At 46.5% G+C, this 17,095-nt stretch overlaps 1 protein-coding gene across 1 annotated transcript; it reads left to right on the forward strand.

Moving 5' to 3' along the window:
* The first annotated feature begins 3,922 nt into the window (after positions 1–3,922).
* On the forward strand, positions 3,923–14,230 carry KLF18 (KLF transcription factor 18). The gene is made up of 2 exons (XM_084784459.1): positions 3,923–4,055; positions 10,722–14,230. The coding sequence occupies exon 2, from the start codon at positions 10,886–10,888 to the stop codon at positions 13,211–13,213; it is 2,328 nt and encodes a 775-aa protein (XP_084640585.1). The 5' UTR covers positions 3,923–4,055; positions 10,722–10,885; the 3' UTR covers positions 13,214–14,230.
* Positions 14,231–17,095: the final 2,865 nt, after the last annotated feature.

A 17,095-nucleotide genomic window follows, 5' to 3' on the forward strand; every position in this document is an offset into this window, starting at 1 on the left:
CAATCAGCTTAAAGGACAACTTTCCTATATCCCTCTGATCTATCACATAACAAGAAGGCTTAGAAACGGCTTAGGACACCTGCCCCCCTACATGTTTTTTATTTAAACCCCATTCCCTTAACAGTAGGGGCTGCCATCTTCCCTCCTCATGAGGGGGCTGACAGTCCAGGCTCTGAGCTTGACTAATAAATAAGACCCTGTGTGATTTGCCTCTGGATGATTCCTGGTGGTCTTTGGGGGTTTCACGACTTGAACATTACAGCCTCAAATTCAGAGATCCCTCTTTCTCTGCCACTGGAGTTTCTGAGATTACAGGTGTGGGCCACCACACCCAGCCGCAGTCCTGATTCTTTAGATCCCTCTGGCTAACTGCTCTTCTCTCAGCTCTGGTTGGACCTTTAATCATCATTTTGGTTGGATTAATGATGGGCCCTGCATCTTAAAATTATAAGCAGGGCGTGGTGGCCCACACCTTTAAGCTTAGCATTCTGGAGGCAGAGGCAGGCAGATCTTTGTGAGTCAGAGGCCAGCTTGGTTTACAAAGTGAGTCCAGGACAACCAGGATTATTATACAGAGAAACCCTGTCTCTAAATGTGTGTGTGTGTGTGTGTGTGTGTGTGTGTGTGTGTGTGTGTGTGTAGCCAATTATGTATCAGTTCAGTAAAATCAAATCAATGGGCCTCAGGACCAACCACACCTCTGCAGAGTGGATGACTTCATGGTTTGACTCATTGGAGGCTTAGCAATGTTAAATGGGCACTCAGGAGGCAGAGGCAGGTAGATCACTGTGAGTTCAGGGCCAGCCTGGTCTACAAAGCAAGTCCAGGACAGCCAAAGCTACATAGAGAAACTTTGTCTTGAAAAAACAAAAACAAAAAAACCAAGGTTAAATGAAAAACAGCTTAAAACAGATTTAAAAGGAACAGGTTTAAATGTGTGTGTGTGTATGTGAGAGAGAGAGAGAGAGAGAGAGAGCAATTATGTCCCTGAGAAGTGGCAGAGTGCAAAAGCTCTTCTTGGAGGGTTGTGGGGTACCAACAAAGCAGTTCCTTGCACAGCACTTCTGCAGCTACCCCCTTCCTGATGAGTTAGCCTGCTGGGGGCCGGGCCCTCAAGTCTTCATTCAGACCTCTTCCAAAGCCAGCAGGAGTGTCCGGAGCTAGAGTTTCAGCCAGACCCGGCAGCTGAGCTCTGAAACCTAAGGTCTCTTCATCTGGTGGGTCCTACCTAACGCAATTCTACTTCCCTCTTGTTCATAGAAGCCTAAGCTTACAGGGCACCGGAGGAGTGGAATGGTGTCAAGGGAGGAGAAACTGAGACCATCTCTGGCAGGGCTGTCAGCCTAGTGGATGAGGAAGATCCTGAACCCACCAAAAGTAACTCAAAGGCCGCAGGTGTTTCTCTGCCGAGCCAGGGAAACTTGCAGTAGAGCTATTTAGTTTGTTTGGTTGGTTGGTTTCTTATCTGCACCGATTGCCCTGGAGGCACAGCTCTTAGCTGTCAAGAGGCTCTCTGAAATCTCTGTTCCAGGGAGGGGCCCTTCCTGCCTGCAACACTTTGAGATAGTCTGATTTCTATCTATCTATCTATCTTTCTTTCTTTCTTTTTTTTTTTTTTTTTTTTTTTGGTTTTTCGAGACAGGGTTTCTCTATGTAGCCTTGGCTGTCCTGGACTCTCTTTGTGGATCAGGCTGGCCTCGAACTCACAGCAATCCGCCTGCCTCTGCCTCCCGAGTGCTGGGATTAAAGGCGTGCGCCACCACGCCTGACCCGATAGTCTGATTTCTTATCTCTACCTGGAGCCAGTTGATCTTTAGGGAAGTGGTTTACTGTTGCCTAATAGATTGTGGCCATATTTTAGGATAAAGTTAATGAGATGACTGCCTTGGGCGTGATGTCCTGTCCCTATAATTCCAGAATTCAGGAGTTGAAGCCGGGGATCTCAAATCCAGGCCAGCCCAGAGAGACGCTGTCTCAAAAACAAAACCAACCCAAACGGTAGAATTACCTTCCTTCTTTTCAGTAAATGCTTTAAGATATAAAAGGGATAAACTCTCTAGTCCAAAATTGAATGGGTTTATTAATTTTGTTGTCATTATTGTTGTTTTTCAAGGCAGGGTTTCTCTGTGTTGCCTTGACTGTTCTAGACTCACTTTGTAGACCAGGCTGGCCTTGAACTAACATTCATCTGCCTGCTCCTGCCTCTGGAGTGTGAGGGCCACCATGCCCTGCCTGAGTTTTATTAATTTTAATTTCATTTTTATAGGTGTTTTGCCAGCATGTCTGTCCATGCCAGAGGGCAAAGGAGGGTGTTGGGTACCCTGGGATTGGGGTTAGGGAGGGATAAAGCACTCACTATGTGGGCTCTGGGATCCAGTCCGGGTCCTCATAACAAGTAGCCAGTGCTTTTAGCTACGGCAGCCGTCTCTCCAGCCCTGAAGATTATATGAAACCTTATAGGAAAGAAGCTAAAACAGATGCAGAGCAGGTGGGGCACACCTGTAAATCCAGCACTGGGGGTTGGGGTCGGGGGGGGAGAGAGGCAGAGTGACTTTGAGGCCATCCTGGTCTACAAAGCGAATCCAGGACAGTCAAGAAACCCTGTCTCAAAAAAAAAAAGGAAAAGAAGAAGAAGAAGAAGAAGAAGAAGAAGAAGAAGAAGAAGAAGAAGAAGAAGAAGCAGCTAAAATATTTCTAAACATTTGTGCACCTAACGGACAACTAAATATATGAAGACAACGTGGCTGAACTGAAGGGAGAAACCCCCTTGGTTCTGGCTAGAACAAACCAGATAGGTAAGGAAAGAGAGGGGTTGACCAACACAAGAAACACATAAAATAAATACATAAATAAATAAATAAAATAATTTTTTAAAAGGCCAGGCACGGTGGTGCACGCCTTCAATCCCAGCACTCCGGAGGCAGAGGCAGGCAGATTGCTGTGAGTTTGAGACCAGCTTGGTTTACAAAGTGAGTCCAGGACAGCCAAGGCTACACAGAAAGACCCTGTCGCAGAAAAAAAAAAAGCAAGCAAGCAAGAAAGAAAGACACAGAACTAACTGAGGTTTAGATAATTCTATCGCTGGATGGTAGCAGGATGAGGAACAGAGGCAGGTGTTTCTCTTGAGTTTAAAGCCAGCCTCTTCTACAGATCCAGGGCAGTAAGGACTCCAAAAAGAAAAGGTCTAAGGTGTGGGGGACAAAAACAAAGACAAACAAACAAACAAACAAAAACAAAAGCAAATCTATTCATAAACAACCAAGAATCTGCATTATCACTGAAGTGACCTGACAGAATTCTCAGTGTTTCCAACCAGAAATCACTTTTGATTATATTTTCCAACTATCAATAAGATGGAATCTTCATATTTCAGTAGCTGATACAAAGCTAGAAATGCAGCTATTTATTAAAGATTCAACCCATGAGAGCACAGTCGTTTGCTTCAAATGCAGACTCAATATTTTTTTTCTTGTTTGTTTGTTTGTTTGTTTGTTTTTTCAAGACAAACTTTCTCTGTGTAGCCTTGGCTGTCCTGGACTCGCTTTGTAGACCAGGCTGGTCTTAAACTTGAAGAGGTCCACCTGCTTCTGCCTCTCCAAGTGCTGGGATTACAGCTCTGTGCTACCTGCCCCACTATGAGGCAACCTTTTAGTACAATCTCTCATCCTGTGGTGATCTGCATACATAAGATTATTTTTGTTGCAACCTCATTACTATCCTCTTTGCTACTTTTATGAATTGTAATGTAAATGTAATATGTAGTCTATCTGATAAGGGTAAACGATGAAAAGTCATTCAACCCCCATATAGGTCGTGAACCACAAGTTCAAAACTACTGCTCTAAGGCTCCTTGCTAGAAAATCCAATAATTCCATGGTCCCAGCCCCTTGATAGGTGTACATTCGCTGCAGGAGGCTCCTCCCCCAATGGGCGTGGTCACAAAGCAACATAAAATGCAAAGCCAGAGCTTCTTCTGCTTGTGGGTTTCTCGAAGTAACCCTTGATCATCTCAGCTGGTGGTCACGGTCCAGGATCTGCTTTCTGGATCTGCTTTGGTGAGTCTATGGTTCGAATCTCATTGGGGAGGGTAGCTAGCAAGTTTGGAAAGGGACAGGGGAGCATCAGCTTAATGGGGTGCAGTAAGGCACAAGTATCTGAAGAGCTTCTATTATGTAGGGGCCCATTTGCTGAGTGCCAGGGCGTGCCTGCCACCAGAGGAACGCAACCTGTGAGGAGACCTTGGTATGCCTCCTCACCGCTGCCTTTCCGAGGTGTGGTCGTAGTTCGACCCTCAAGCAGGCTACAAGGGTGTGTTGAAAGCCAGGGCTGATGAGTGAGTCAGATGCCAGGATTAGAGTTTGGGGCGCACAATACAAGTCCCAGCACTTGAGACAGAGGCAGACAGATCTCTGGTTTCAGGCAAGCCAGGTCTACATACGGAATTTCAGACCAGCCAGGGCCCCTTCTCAAAATAATAAAATCACTTTAAAATGCCGGGCAGTGGTGGTGTACGCCTTTAACCCCAGCACTTGGGAAGCAGAGGCAGGTGGATCACTGTGAGTTCGATCCCTGGTCTACAAAGCGAGTCCAGGACAGCCAAGGCTACACAGAGAAACCCTGTCTCAAAAAACCAAAAAGAAAAAAAAAGAAACTAATAAAGCTGGGTGTGGTGCGACACGCCTTTAATCGAAACACTCTGGAGCAGTGTCACATGTCTCAAAAAAATTTTAAAAACACACACAATAGTAGTAGCAGCAGCAGCAGCAGTAGTACTAAATTAATAAAACATTTGGCTTTTGTTGTTTTTGTCAGGTAGCCCTGCCTGTCATGGAATTCACTATGTAGACCAGGCTAGCCTGGTATTCACAGAGATCCGTGCACCTCTGCCTGTAGGAGTGCTGAGATTATAGGCATGTGGCACCACGCCCGCCTGTCTGAGCTGAATTCTTTTTTGGGGGTGGGGGGGTGGGGGTTTTTTGGGGGGTTGTTGTTGGTTTTTTTGGTTTTTTGGTTTTTGAGACAGGGTTTTTCTGTGTAGCCTTCGCTGTCCTGGACTCGCTTTGTAGACCAGGCTGGCCTAGAATTTAAGTGATCAGCCTGCCTTTGCATCCCAAGTGCTGAGATACAAGGTTTGCGCCACCACACTGAGCAAACTGGATTTTTTTTTTCAGAGCCCCCCTCTCCCTCTCCCACACACAATATGAGTACTAGGATCAGGTCCTCTGGCAGAGAATCAAGCGCTCTGGCCCTAACCGTCGAGCCATCTTTCTCATTCCCTAAAGGTCTATTGCTTTGGAATATTTGTGGTGGGGTTCTGGGTCTTTTTGTTGTTGTGTTTTTGTTTTGGTTTGGTTTGTCTTTTTGTTACATAAATAACAACCGTCTCAATAACTGTGTGATCCCTCGAATTTCCTTTTCCTAAGTTGATAGGGGGCCTTTGTGCTTGCGTGTTACCCATTCGTATGTATCTCTTCAGGGACATGGTTGGGGTTCTTGGCCTCTCCTGTGTGTGCTGGAGATTGAATCCAGGTTTCCAGGGAGGGAAGGGCTGTGCCCATGAGCTGTGTCCCCACCCACAGCCTCCCAGCCGTGTTTGAGGTGCTGGAGTGTACAGCGTACATAGTGCAAACTGTATGTGAGCCATGCTCTACCCTGAGCTGCTCTCCCCAACATCTTTATTGTTGTTGTTGTTGTTATTTTGGTTTTCCAAGAGAGATTCACAGTGTAGCCCTAGCTGTCCCTAGAACACACTTTGCAGTCCAGGCTGTCCCTCTGAACCTACATAGATCTTCCTGCCTCTGCCCCCTGAGTACTAGGAATGAAGGCATGTGTCATCGCCACTCAGCTATTTTTTTTTTTCCAGAACTGAGGACCAAACCCAAGGCCTTATGTTTGCTAGGCATGCTCTCTACCACTGAGCTAAATCCCCAGCCCCCAGCTATTTATTTTTTAAACAGTCTTTTAAGATTTATATTTGTTTTTGTCTTGTTTTTGCATTTTAATCTAGACAGTTTCTCTGAGGCCCTGTCTATCCTGTACTAGCTCTGGAGATCAGCTGGCCTAAAAATCAGGGATCCCCTTTGATAGCATCTGAGTGCCAGAATTAACAGTGTGCTCCACCACCACCTGGCTATTTATTTATTTCGCTGGGAAATAAAAGTTTTCTTTTTTGGTTTTAATTTTTTTCTAGACAGGGTTTCTCTATGTTATCTTGTCTGTCCTGGACTTGCTTTGTAGACCAGGCTGGCTTTGATCTCACAAAGATCCTCCTGCCTCTGCCTCCTATGTGCTGGGATTAAAGGTGTGTGCCAGCACGCCCAGCATGAAAGCTTTTTTTAAAAAAATATTTGATTGGAGTCCATCATAGACATGAGGAGAGCCGGGCGTGGTGGTGCACGCCTTTAGTCCCAGCACTCGGGAGGCAGAGGCAGGGGGGTTGCTGTGAGTTTAAGGCCAGCCTGGTCTACAAAGGGAGTCCAGGACAGCCAAGGCTACACAGAGAAACCCTGTCTTGGGGAAAAAATGAGGAAAATGTCATAATGAAACCATTTTTGTACATCAGATATATGCTAATAGAAAAAGTTAAGCCAGACATTGTGACACAAGTCTGTAATCCCAGCACTCAAGGAGGCAGAGGCAGGAGAATCTCTGTTAGTTCAAAGCTAGCCTGCTAAGAAAGCAAGTCCAAAACAGCCAAAGCTACACAGAGAGAGTGTCTTGAAAAACAAAAGAACAAAAAGCTTTTAAAAAAGGGTTGAAAAGATGGCTCAGCGTTAAAAGCACTGACTCTTCTTCTGAGTGTACATGCAGATAGAGCACTCACATACATAAAATTAATCAACGCATCTTTTTAAAAGTTCATTTCTAAAAGTGGTTGCTTCTTTTTGAGTGAGAGTATAAGAAGAATCCTGGAATGATGATTGAATGATTTCTAGAAATTAAGATGTTGACTTTGTTTGGTTTTTTGTTGTTGTTGTTGTTGTTGTTTTCTAGACAGGGTTTCTCTGTAGCATTGCCTGTCCTAAACTCACTTTGTAGACCAGGTTGGTCCCAAACTCAGGCATCCACCTGCCTCTGCCTCCTGAGTGCTGGGATTAAAGGCGTGCACCATCAGGCCCAGTTTAAGGTGTTGAATTCGTTATAGAATTAAACTTGAATTGTGGGAAAGTTCTTTTTGAAAATATTTAAAACTTAATAGCAAAGTTCAGATTGCTCTTTTTTTTTCCACCCTTTAGCTTTATGTTCATCCTCAGCTTTTCTTGGTTTTAGAGAATCTAAAAGGTTTGTGACCCAAGCTCACAAGTGAATGACCTGGTCTTTGTCAAGTAGCATTTGCAAATCTTTTACACACTGGTTTGTTTGTTTGTTTGTTTGTTTGTTTGTATAGCCCTGGCTGTCCTGGAACTCTCTTGTAGACCAGGATGGCCTCACAGTCACAGAGATCCATCTGCCTCTGATTCCTGAGTGTTGGGATTAAAGGGTGTGCCACCACCGCCCTGCACAAATCTTTTTAAAAAACAATGCCACTGCCATCTACCACAAGTCATGGGGGGATTGTATACACACACACACATAGACCCCCAGTTTAAAAGAAGCCGTGCATGAATGCTTGTCACCCTTCTATATTGCAGCACCCCCACAGCACCTAATCCTGTCAGTCTTACCTAAGTTGGTATAGGGATGGCAGGCTGCTCCCTGACTCAGCAGGCTGTGCAGATGTCCCGTCCTCTGCTGCTCCCTGACTCAGCATCCTTCTATGTTCTCTCTCTCAACCTGTCAGAAGGGCCCCGAGGCCAGCTGGAACAAGTTGCTAATGTTCTAGTTCTTTCTTTTTTTTAAGATTTTATTTGTTTATTACTTATACAGGCACATGTGTGCCTGCCCACCAGAGGAGGGCGTCAGCTCACATTATAGGTGGTTGGGAGCCACCATGTGGTTGCTGGGAATTGAACTCGGGGCCTCTGGAAGAGCAGACAGTGCTCTTAACCACTGAGCCATCTCTCCAGCCCTGAGTTCTAAGACAACTTTTTAGACCTTTAATAGTGTTTTTCTTCCCCCAGTAAGATTTCACTTCAAAAAAGAAAAGGCATCATCCAATAAATTGCTGTTTAATTTTTGTCTTGTTTTGTTTTGTTTTTTGTTTGTTTTGTTTTGTTTTAGACAGGGTTTTCTAACTATTTAGTCTAGGAAAGCCTCAAATTTAAGACCTGCCTTCCTCAGCTTTGCAAGTCCTGGAGTCTCAGGAGGAGATTACACCATGTTATAGCTATTGAGTTATAGTCTGGACTGCAACTCAGGAGACCTGCATCTACTTCTTGCTGTTTTCTTTCTGAGACGGGACCAAATCAAGCTAGCCTTGCCCTCCTGTCCCCTGCCTCCTCTGAAGTGCAGGGAATTAGGTGGACACATGTCAATTCTGGATTCTACCTCTCACTCTCTTTGGATCAACAGAACGGCTGAGCAAACTCTGTGTCCTTATCAATCAGGAAAAAATGCTGCTAAAATTAGGAGCTTTTCAGGAAGATTTAAGTCCCATGGGAACTGAAAGTGCTGGTAACTTAGTGTAAGTGCTCAGACAGGTTTGCTTTTCAGGCACTTTTGTAGCTTAACTGACAGATTCCTGTCTAGTTCTGTGTGATAATGAATTCCTATCTGCTGCTTCTTCCAAGGAAGGGTGGGGTCATCAGTGGAGCCACAGTACGATGTGAGGAGGGCAGTTGCCTGGGTCTCCCACTTGTCTGCTTGTTTTCCAAGTTCTCCAATGCATGAGGTGTCTCTGCGAACCTCATGATGGCCCCAGAACTGTGGCCTTTGATGATGATCTGATCATTATACTGCAACTCCGTCTCCAGCAAGGGACAGCCAAATGCTCTCTCTCCCCATCCGCTCTCTCTGTCACTTTCTTTCTCCATCTCTCCATCTCTCTCTCCATCTCCCCCGCCCCTGTCTGTCTGTCTCCTCCCATCCATCCGAATGTCTCCCCTTCCGTCCATCTGAATGTCTCCCCTCCTGTCCGAATGTCTCTCTCTGTCTCTCTCTCTCTTTCTCTTTCTCTCTTGCTGTGATTGAGTCAGGCATGTTTTTAGCCAAACACTGGAAACCAGGCATCTGTTCCAGCTGCTTTCTCTCCCAGCCACATCCCACCTCTGTTTCCAGAAGCAAGCACTGCTTTACTAGGAAATGTAATGAATCCACACACTGGTATCTCTACTCAGCCCAGGCCCTGTTTTCAAATACAATTTATTATTGCTGTTGTTGTTATATAGTTTTTCTGTAGCCCTGGCTGTCTCAGAATTCATTCTGTAGACCAGGCCAGCCTGGAACACAATGTTTTTGGTTTGGGTTTTGATTTTGGTTTTTTAAGACAGGGTTTCTCTGTCTAGCCTTGACTGTCCTGGACTTTGTAGACCAGGCTGGCCTCCAACTCACAGCGATCCACCTGCCTCTGCCCACCCTCCCAGTGCTAGGATTAAAGGTGTGTACCACCACCACCCAGCTGGAACACAATCTTTTTTATTTTTGATTGTCAGGCTAGCCTTTAATGGTTGACCCATCTCTCCAGTCCTATAGTCTTTTTTTTTTTTTAAAGAATATGTTTTCCTTTCTATTTTATTGGTGTGAGTATTTTGCCTGCCATCATTTCAGAGAGCCACATGGACATAGCACCAGCAGAGACTTGAACTGGAGTCATACAGACAGTTGTCAGCAGTTATATGGAGGTTGGGAGTTGAACCTGGATCCCTGGAAGAGTAGCCGGTGTTCTGAACTGATGAGCCATCTCTCCAGCCTTTTTTTAATTAAATACACAAGCAGATGTGAACCTGTAATCCTTCTGCTTCAACCTTCCAAGTAGCTGGGATGAAGCAGCGGATCTCTGTGAGTTCAAGGCCTGGTCGACAAAGAGAGTCCAAGACAGCCTGGGCTACACAGAGAAAACCCTATCTCAAAAAACCAAAACCAAAAATAAACACCCCAAAGTATCTGAAATGATGGGCTTGCCATACCATGGGGTGTGGTGTGTTTCACGTATGCAGGCATGTGTGCCTGCATGTGGCACAGTGCAAGTGTGGGTTACAGGACAATGTGCAAGAATAGGTCTCTCCTTCCTCCATGTGCATCTCAGATTTGACCTACAGCACCTTCACCCACTGAGCCATCACCTTCCTATGAGCTCTGCTCTAATCTTGTTTCCTTCTTCACCATCTCTGAGTCCCTTTCCTCATAGGTCCCCAAGTGGTAACTAAAGAAGCAAGTTGTTTTGTCATGTTTCCAGTCTCTCAATGCATTTGTAGCTCTCCATGTGGCTGTTTTCTCTTGAAAACACTGTTATCCATGACACCTGGGGCCACTGTAGAAATGTTATGTCCCTCACAAGTGGATTTATTCCTTTAGCCGGGTCTCTACTGAAATGCCTGGGGAGGCCCAGAAGTGAGTGAGTCAGTAAGAAGAGATTGTGGGAGGGATTAGCGGGCCATCAGCAGGGATGGGGAGGTGTAAGGATTGGGATTTAGTCAGGTGTGATGGCACACGCCTTTAATCCCAGCACTAGGGAGGCAGAGGCAGGAGTGGTCTACAAAGAGGGTGCAGGAGAGCCAAGGCTCTGTGTAACAGAGAAACCGGGGATTGAAAAACCAAAAAGAAGGAGGAGGAGGAGGAGGAGGAGGAGGATGAGGATTGGAATTTAAGATAGAATTCATTGACCTCCTGATTTTTCTTTTTAGGTTCTCACAACTCAAAATCTAGTTAAAAAAAAAAAGCTTTACTCCATCCCCAAACATCTGAAGAACTTGAGTTTCCCCATCTTCCTGCCATATAAGCACCAGCTGCCGGCACCAGCTTAGCCTCAAGCCTTTGTGACTCTCTCTGACCCTGTAAAGGGTCAGCCATGGCAAGTCAGCCCAGAGCCAGGTGTCCCTGCTGTCCCCAAGTGTCCTCTGAACGCTCTATCCTGCGAAGAATTCTTACTTATGAGTTAACAACATATCCTGAAAAAGACCAGTATACGGTGCTTGCAGAGCCAGCTGAGGCTGTTCCTATAAACCAAGAAGCTATGCCTGCGGATCAGGTGACATCTACAGCAAGCTCTCAGCTGACAAGTGACAATGATAGCACCGAGCCATTACTCACTGATGGCCAGAAGACAACAGTCATGGAAAGCAAGGTGATAGTTTCTAATGAAGGCAGCCAGATAAACACCCCCTCTGGTAATCAGCTAGCAACACCTCTAGAAGGCCAGGAGATGAGCTCCAGTGATGACAAAACCTCAAGTGAGGACAGTCCAAACACTTCTGGGGGTGACTCGGCCTCCAGCATTGACCAAACTTACCACCTCCATAGTGACCAGAATGGCAGTGGCAGTCAGATGAGAACTGCCAGTGGTGACCAGACCATCTGTAGTGATCAGGTGACAATCGGTGGTGACCAGACCACCTATAGAGATCAGGTGACAACTGGTGGTGGCCAGACCATCTATAGACATCAGGTGACAACCGGTAGTGACCAGACCATTTGTAGAGATCAGGTGACAACTGGTGGTGATCAGACCATCTATAGACATCAAGTGACAACCCACGGTGACCAGAAAGCCAGTGGAAGTCAGAAGAGAACTGCCAGTGGTGACCAGACCATCTGTAGAGATCAGGTGACAACTGGTGGTGACCAGACCATCTATAGACATCAGGTGACAACTGGTAGTGACCAGACCATTTGTAGAGATCAGGTGACAACTGGTGGTGATCAGACCATCTATAGACATCAAGTGACAACCCACGGTGACCAGAAAGCCAGTGGAAGTCAGAAGAGAACTTCCAGTGATGACCAGACCATCTACAGACATCAGGTGACAACTTATGGTGACCAGAAAGCCAGTGGAAGTCAAATGAGAACTGCCAGTGATGACCAGACCATCTACAGACATCAGGTGACAGCCTACGGTGACCAGAAAGTCAGTGGAAGTCAGAAGAGAACTGCCCGTAGTCACCAGACCATCTATAGGCATCAGGTGACAACTTATGGTCACCAGAAAGCCAGGGGAAGTCAGAAGAGAAGTGCCAGTGGTGACCAGACCACCTATAGAGATCAGGTGACAAACTACGGTGACCAGAATGTCTACAGAAAGAAGATGAAAACTCTCAGTGGTGGTCAGACCTATGATAAGGGTCAAATGACATTCTCCAGTGGTAGCAAACCTTTCTATGGAAGTCAGATGACAAGTCCCAGTGGGGACCTGATCATATCTGCCGGTCAGAACATACCACCTGACATCAACCAGACTCTCTATGGGAGTCAGATGGCATCCCTCTATGGCCACCAAACTCTCTATGGTGGTCAAATGACAACCCCCAATGTTTACCAGATCTTCCATGAGGGTCAGACAATGCCCCTCAATGGTAACCAAGTGGACTATAGAAGTCAGATGACAGCCCACAGTGTTGATCATACCTACTATGTGAAACAGATGACATCCTATGATCATAACCAGACTCTCTATGGGGGTCAAATGTCAATGCTAGATGGTAGCATGGCCTTCTCTGAAGGCCAGACAGCAACCCCCAGAAGTGACCCAACCTTCTGTGGCATGAAGATGACAACTCCCAACGCTGACCCAACCTTTCGTGGCATGCAGATGGCAACCCCCAATGCTGACCCGACCTTCTATGGCATGCAGATGGCAACCCCTAACACTGACCCGACCTTCTATGGCATGCAGATGGCAACCCCCAACGCTGACCCAACCTTCTATGGCATGCAGATGGCAACCCCCAACGCTGACCCGACCTTCTATGGCATGCAGATGGCAACCCCCAACACTGACCCGACCTTCCATGGCATGCAGATGGCAACCCCCAACACTGACCTGACCTTCCGTGGCAGGCAGATGGCAACCCCCAACGCTGACCCGACCTTCCGTGGCAGGCAGATGGTAAACCCCAATGCTGACCCAACCTTTGGTGGCATGCAGACGGCAACCCCCAACGCTGACCCGACCTTCTATGGCATGCAGATGGCAACCCCCAACACTGACCCGACCATCCGTGGCATGCAGATGGCAACCCCCAACACTGACCCGACCTTCCGTGGGAGGCAGATGGCAACCCCCAATGCTGACCTGACCTTCCGTGGCATGCAGACGGTAAACCCCAATGCTGACCCAACCTTTGGTGGCATGCAGACGGCAACCCCCAATGGTGACCAGACCTTCCATGTCATGTAGATGGCAACCCCCATGTCTCAAGAAGTTTACATTTTAAATTGCATCTTAATTTATTGCATTGGGTCTGAGTTTAGATCAGTGATGACTTTTGGGAGTCAGTTTTCTGTTTTCAGTGTTTGGCCCTAGGCCTAGAAAACTTTGGGTGGCATGTGCTCTCTGCTCCATGAGGTATCTTCTCAACCCATCTCATGAATTGTATTTTTTGTTCTTTTTTTTTTTTTTTTTTAATATGTAGCCATGGCTCTCCTGGAATTTTCCCTGTAAAACCAGACTTGCCTCAAACTCAGAAGATTACCTGCCTCTGCCTCCCAAGTGCTGGAATTAAAGGTGTGCACCACCGCTGGCCAGCCTCATGAACTTTCTTTTAATACAGCTTAGAGGAATCTCTTTGTCTTTAAGGAAATTATCTCCTCAGCCAGGTGTCGGTGAGAGACGGCTCAGTGGTTGAGATTACCTGCCATGAGGACAGAACCTGAGCTCAGATCCCAACACCCAAGCAACAAACAAAGCCAGCAGTGTGTTTCTTTCTCGTGTGTTCCCAAAATTTTAGCCCCATGGAGATGCCTCAGAGATGAGATTAATGCTGATTCCCAGGCCAGCTGGAGGTTCAGAGAAAGACCTTGCCTCAAAGGAAAACCAGAGCTTGACAAGGAACACCAGTGCCAGGCATGGTGGCGCACGCCTGTAATCCCAGCACTCGGGAGGCAGAGGCAGGTGGATCCCTGTGAGTTCCAGACCAGCCTGGTCTACATAGTCCAGAACAGTCAAGGCTACACAGAGAAACCCTGTCTCGAGAAAAAAGAAAAAAAGAAATGGAACATGCTCCATTGATTGATTATATGAACAGCACAAGTTGAACTTGGCATTAACTTTTCTATTTTTTTTTTCCTTCTTGTGTGGTGGGAGGTCATAAGGGGGAGGGTTGGATCTGGGAGGGCTGGAAAGTGAATGTGATCAGGGTACATTATGTAAAATTTCCAAAATCAATAAAAACCTCTGGATAAAGGGTCTGGATAAGGTCTAGTGTGTGATGTATTTTACTCATTTATTTGGGGTACTAGGGGAAGTGTTTTCCTCTCAGAGCTATTAAAAGGGGGCAGACCATAGATTCCCAGCAGCACGGTTGCCCCACGCAGCATTTAAGGGTCTTGACCACCTGTTCTCACTGTAGAACCACCATAGTTAACACCTGTGTCCTGAGTCAAGGAGACAACAGTAGAGATCTTGGCTCTGACTGTGTGCAGTCAGGCAGAGTTGCTTGGAAGAAAAGTTAGCACATTAACATAACAGTACCTGGCTAGTGCATCTTTCAGTTCAAGATAGTGGACACACCTGTTTCTCTGGAAGAGTTGGAGTCATGAGTCAGCGGCCCGGGGTTTCTTCATAGGCAGGAGAGCTGAGTGGCAACTACAAACAAAACCAACCCAAGAAGAATGCTGAAATATCATTACTAAACATGTTTATGTTTATCATATATTCATATATAATATACTTCAGATACTCCTGTTTTATATTATAAAATCAGTACCTTTATTATCATTATTGCTAATTTCTGTGCATCCAAAGAATCAGAAGAGTCTTGTCAATGAACCAAGTCTTCCAGGAACTTGTTGGATTCCAAAGCCAAGCGTCGTGTCGCCTGGCCAGTGTCCTGCCAGGAGCTCAGGTTGAAAGGACTGAGAGGTTGGATCCACAGGCCCTAGGGGACGTGACCTGTTGCAGAGCCCTGGGCATTGTGTGCATAGGCCCCACCGAAAGGTAGAGCTTTTCTGGTTACCCTGGTTATATGGAGATCCTCACGTGGTTTATGTGACAGCACCAGTGGCCACCACCACCCGGAGCCCACCACCCGGGGGACAGACAAGGTCACGTGCTTGGAAATCCTTCCCTAGAACAAGAAAACATGCTGCCCCTGCCTTAGATCACACTTGGAAAATTCAATGGATCCTGGGTACTTGTGTCTTTGTGTTAATCACGCAAGCACGTTGTTTACAGTCAACAGAGGAACCTCAGCCTACTCAACCTAACTCTTGAGGGTTTTTTCCTTCAAATTTTGTTTTGTTTTTCTTTGTTTTGTTTTGTTTTTCAAGTCCGGGTTTCTTTGTGTAGCCCTGGCTGTCCTGGAACTTTCTCTATAGACCAGGCAGGCCTAGAACTTACCGAGATGTGCCTGCCTCTGCCTTCCTGAGTGCTGGGATTAAAGGCGTGCTTCAGCTTTTTTTTTTTTATGTATGTGGTGCTCTTCCTGCATGGATGCCTGTAATCCACACGCACGCAGATACCAGAAGACGGTGTTGCATCCCCTAGAACTGGAGTGACAGATGGTTATGAGCCCCCATGTGGGCGCTGGGAACTGAGCTTGAGTCCTCAGGGAAAAACAGCCAGTGCTCTTAGCCACTGAGCATCTCTCCAGCCCCCTAACTCTTTGTTTTACTTTATTTTTGGAAGTCAAAACCTTAGGTAAGATTGGCTGGACTCTAATTCATCTTCAGACTCACTGGGAGGGAGTGCTGGTTGTCAGCCCCACGGTCTTTGCTGGGCGGTGCCAGTTTTTCTGGACCAAACAGGGTATGCCGACATAAGTGAAGGTGAAGGTGGAAGGCCTTTTCCACCATGTGATAAAACACAGCTGAGAGCCGGGCCGTGGTGGCACACGCCTTTAATCCCAGCACTCGGGAGGCAGAGGTGGGCGGATCGCTGTGAGTTCGAAGCCAGCAAAGTGAGTCCAGGACAGCCAAGGCTAACACAGAGAGACCCTGTCTCGAAAAACCAAAAAAAAAAAAAAAAAAACACCACACACACAGCTGGACTGAGTTGCTAGTAGAAGGACAGCAGAGGTGCACTGAATTGAGCACAATCCTCTGGATATAGGGAGTGTGAAAAGGGCACATGATACCCAGTTTGGCCAGCCACTGATGGGTTATCGCTGCCAATGAAAGAAGCCAATGGAAGCCAGATGCAATGTATAAAGAGGGCAGCTTTATTTGGGAACTGAGGCTCCTCCGGGGCGGGTTCAGCTGCCTGAGGGGAGGAGGCCAAGAGAAGTGGAACCTCTACTGTGGCAGGGTTTTAAGGACTGCAGGTGAAGGAAGATGACACAAGATGTCTGCAACCTGCTGGGCTCGGAAAGCCCCACCAGGTGTGGATGGGGAGGGGGTTGGGGCAGTCCTCAGGAATGCCAGGACTGTGGAGGCCTTCCTTTGAAGGAGCATGGTTGGAGATAGTGCTGGGAGTTACCCTCTAAGGTTCACAACTGCCTTATATAATTAATTTTTAAAAAATAAATTACAGGGCTGGAGAAATGGCTCGGTAGTTAAGAGCACTGCCTGCTCTTCCAAAGGACCCGAGTTCAATTCCCAGCACCCACATGGCAGCTCACAACTGTAACTCCAAGATCTGACACCATCACACCAATGCACATAAATTAAGATGAAATAAAATATTTTTAAAATTTTTTAAAATTACATACTGCCTAGTTCTTATAAAAAGGAATATAGGGCCGGGCGTGGTGGCGCACGCCTTTAATCCCAGCACTCGGGAGGCAGAGGCAGGTGGATCGCTGTGAGTTCGAGGCCAGCCTGGTCTACAAAGTGAGTCCAGGACAGTCAAGGCTACACAGAGAAACCTTGTCTCAAAAAAAAAAAAGGAATATAAACTGGGTATGGTGGTGTACGTCTTTAATCCCAGCACAGGCAGGTGGTTTGCTGTCCCGAAAAACAAAAACCAAAGGATATATATATGCATATGCTTTGATTCTGCAAGGGCTAAAGATTAGAAAAGCCTTGACAGTGACAGTGCTTAGTTCTGCCACTCAGAACTTGGCCACTCTTTAGAATTTTACTAATACATGGAGCCACCAAAGCTCCCTCACACATCTTTAGC

This window comes from Acomys minous, assembly GCF_964271855.1.
Source record: "Acomys minous genome assembly, chromosome: 6".
In the NCBI taxonomy this organism is placed as follows: domain Eukaryota; kingdom Metazoa; phylum Chordata; class Mammalia; order Rodentia; family Muridae; genus Acomys; species Acomys minous.

Excerpts from the sequence above, each read along its gene's own strand:
- KLF18 (XM_084784459.1), top strand. The coding sequence starts at position 10,886 with ATGGCAAGTCAGCCCAGAGCCAGGTGTCCCTGCTGTCCCCAAGTGTCC.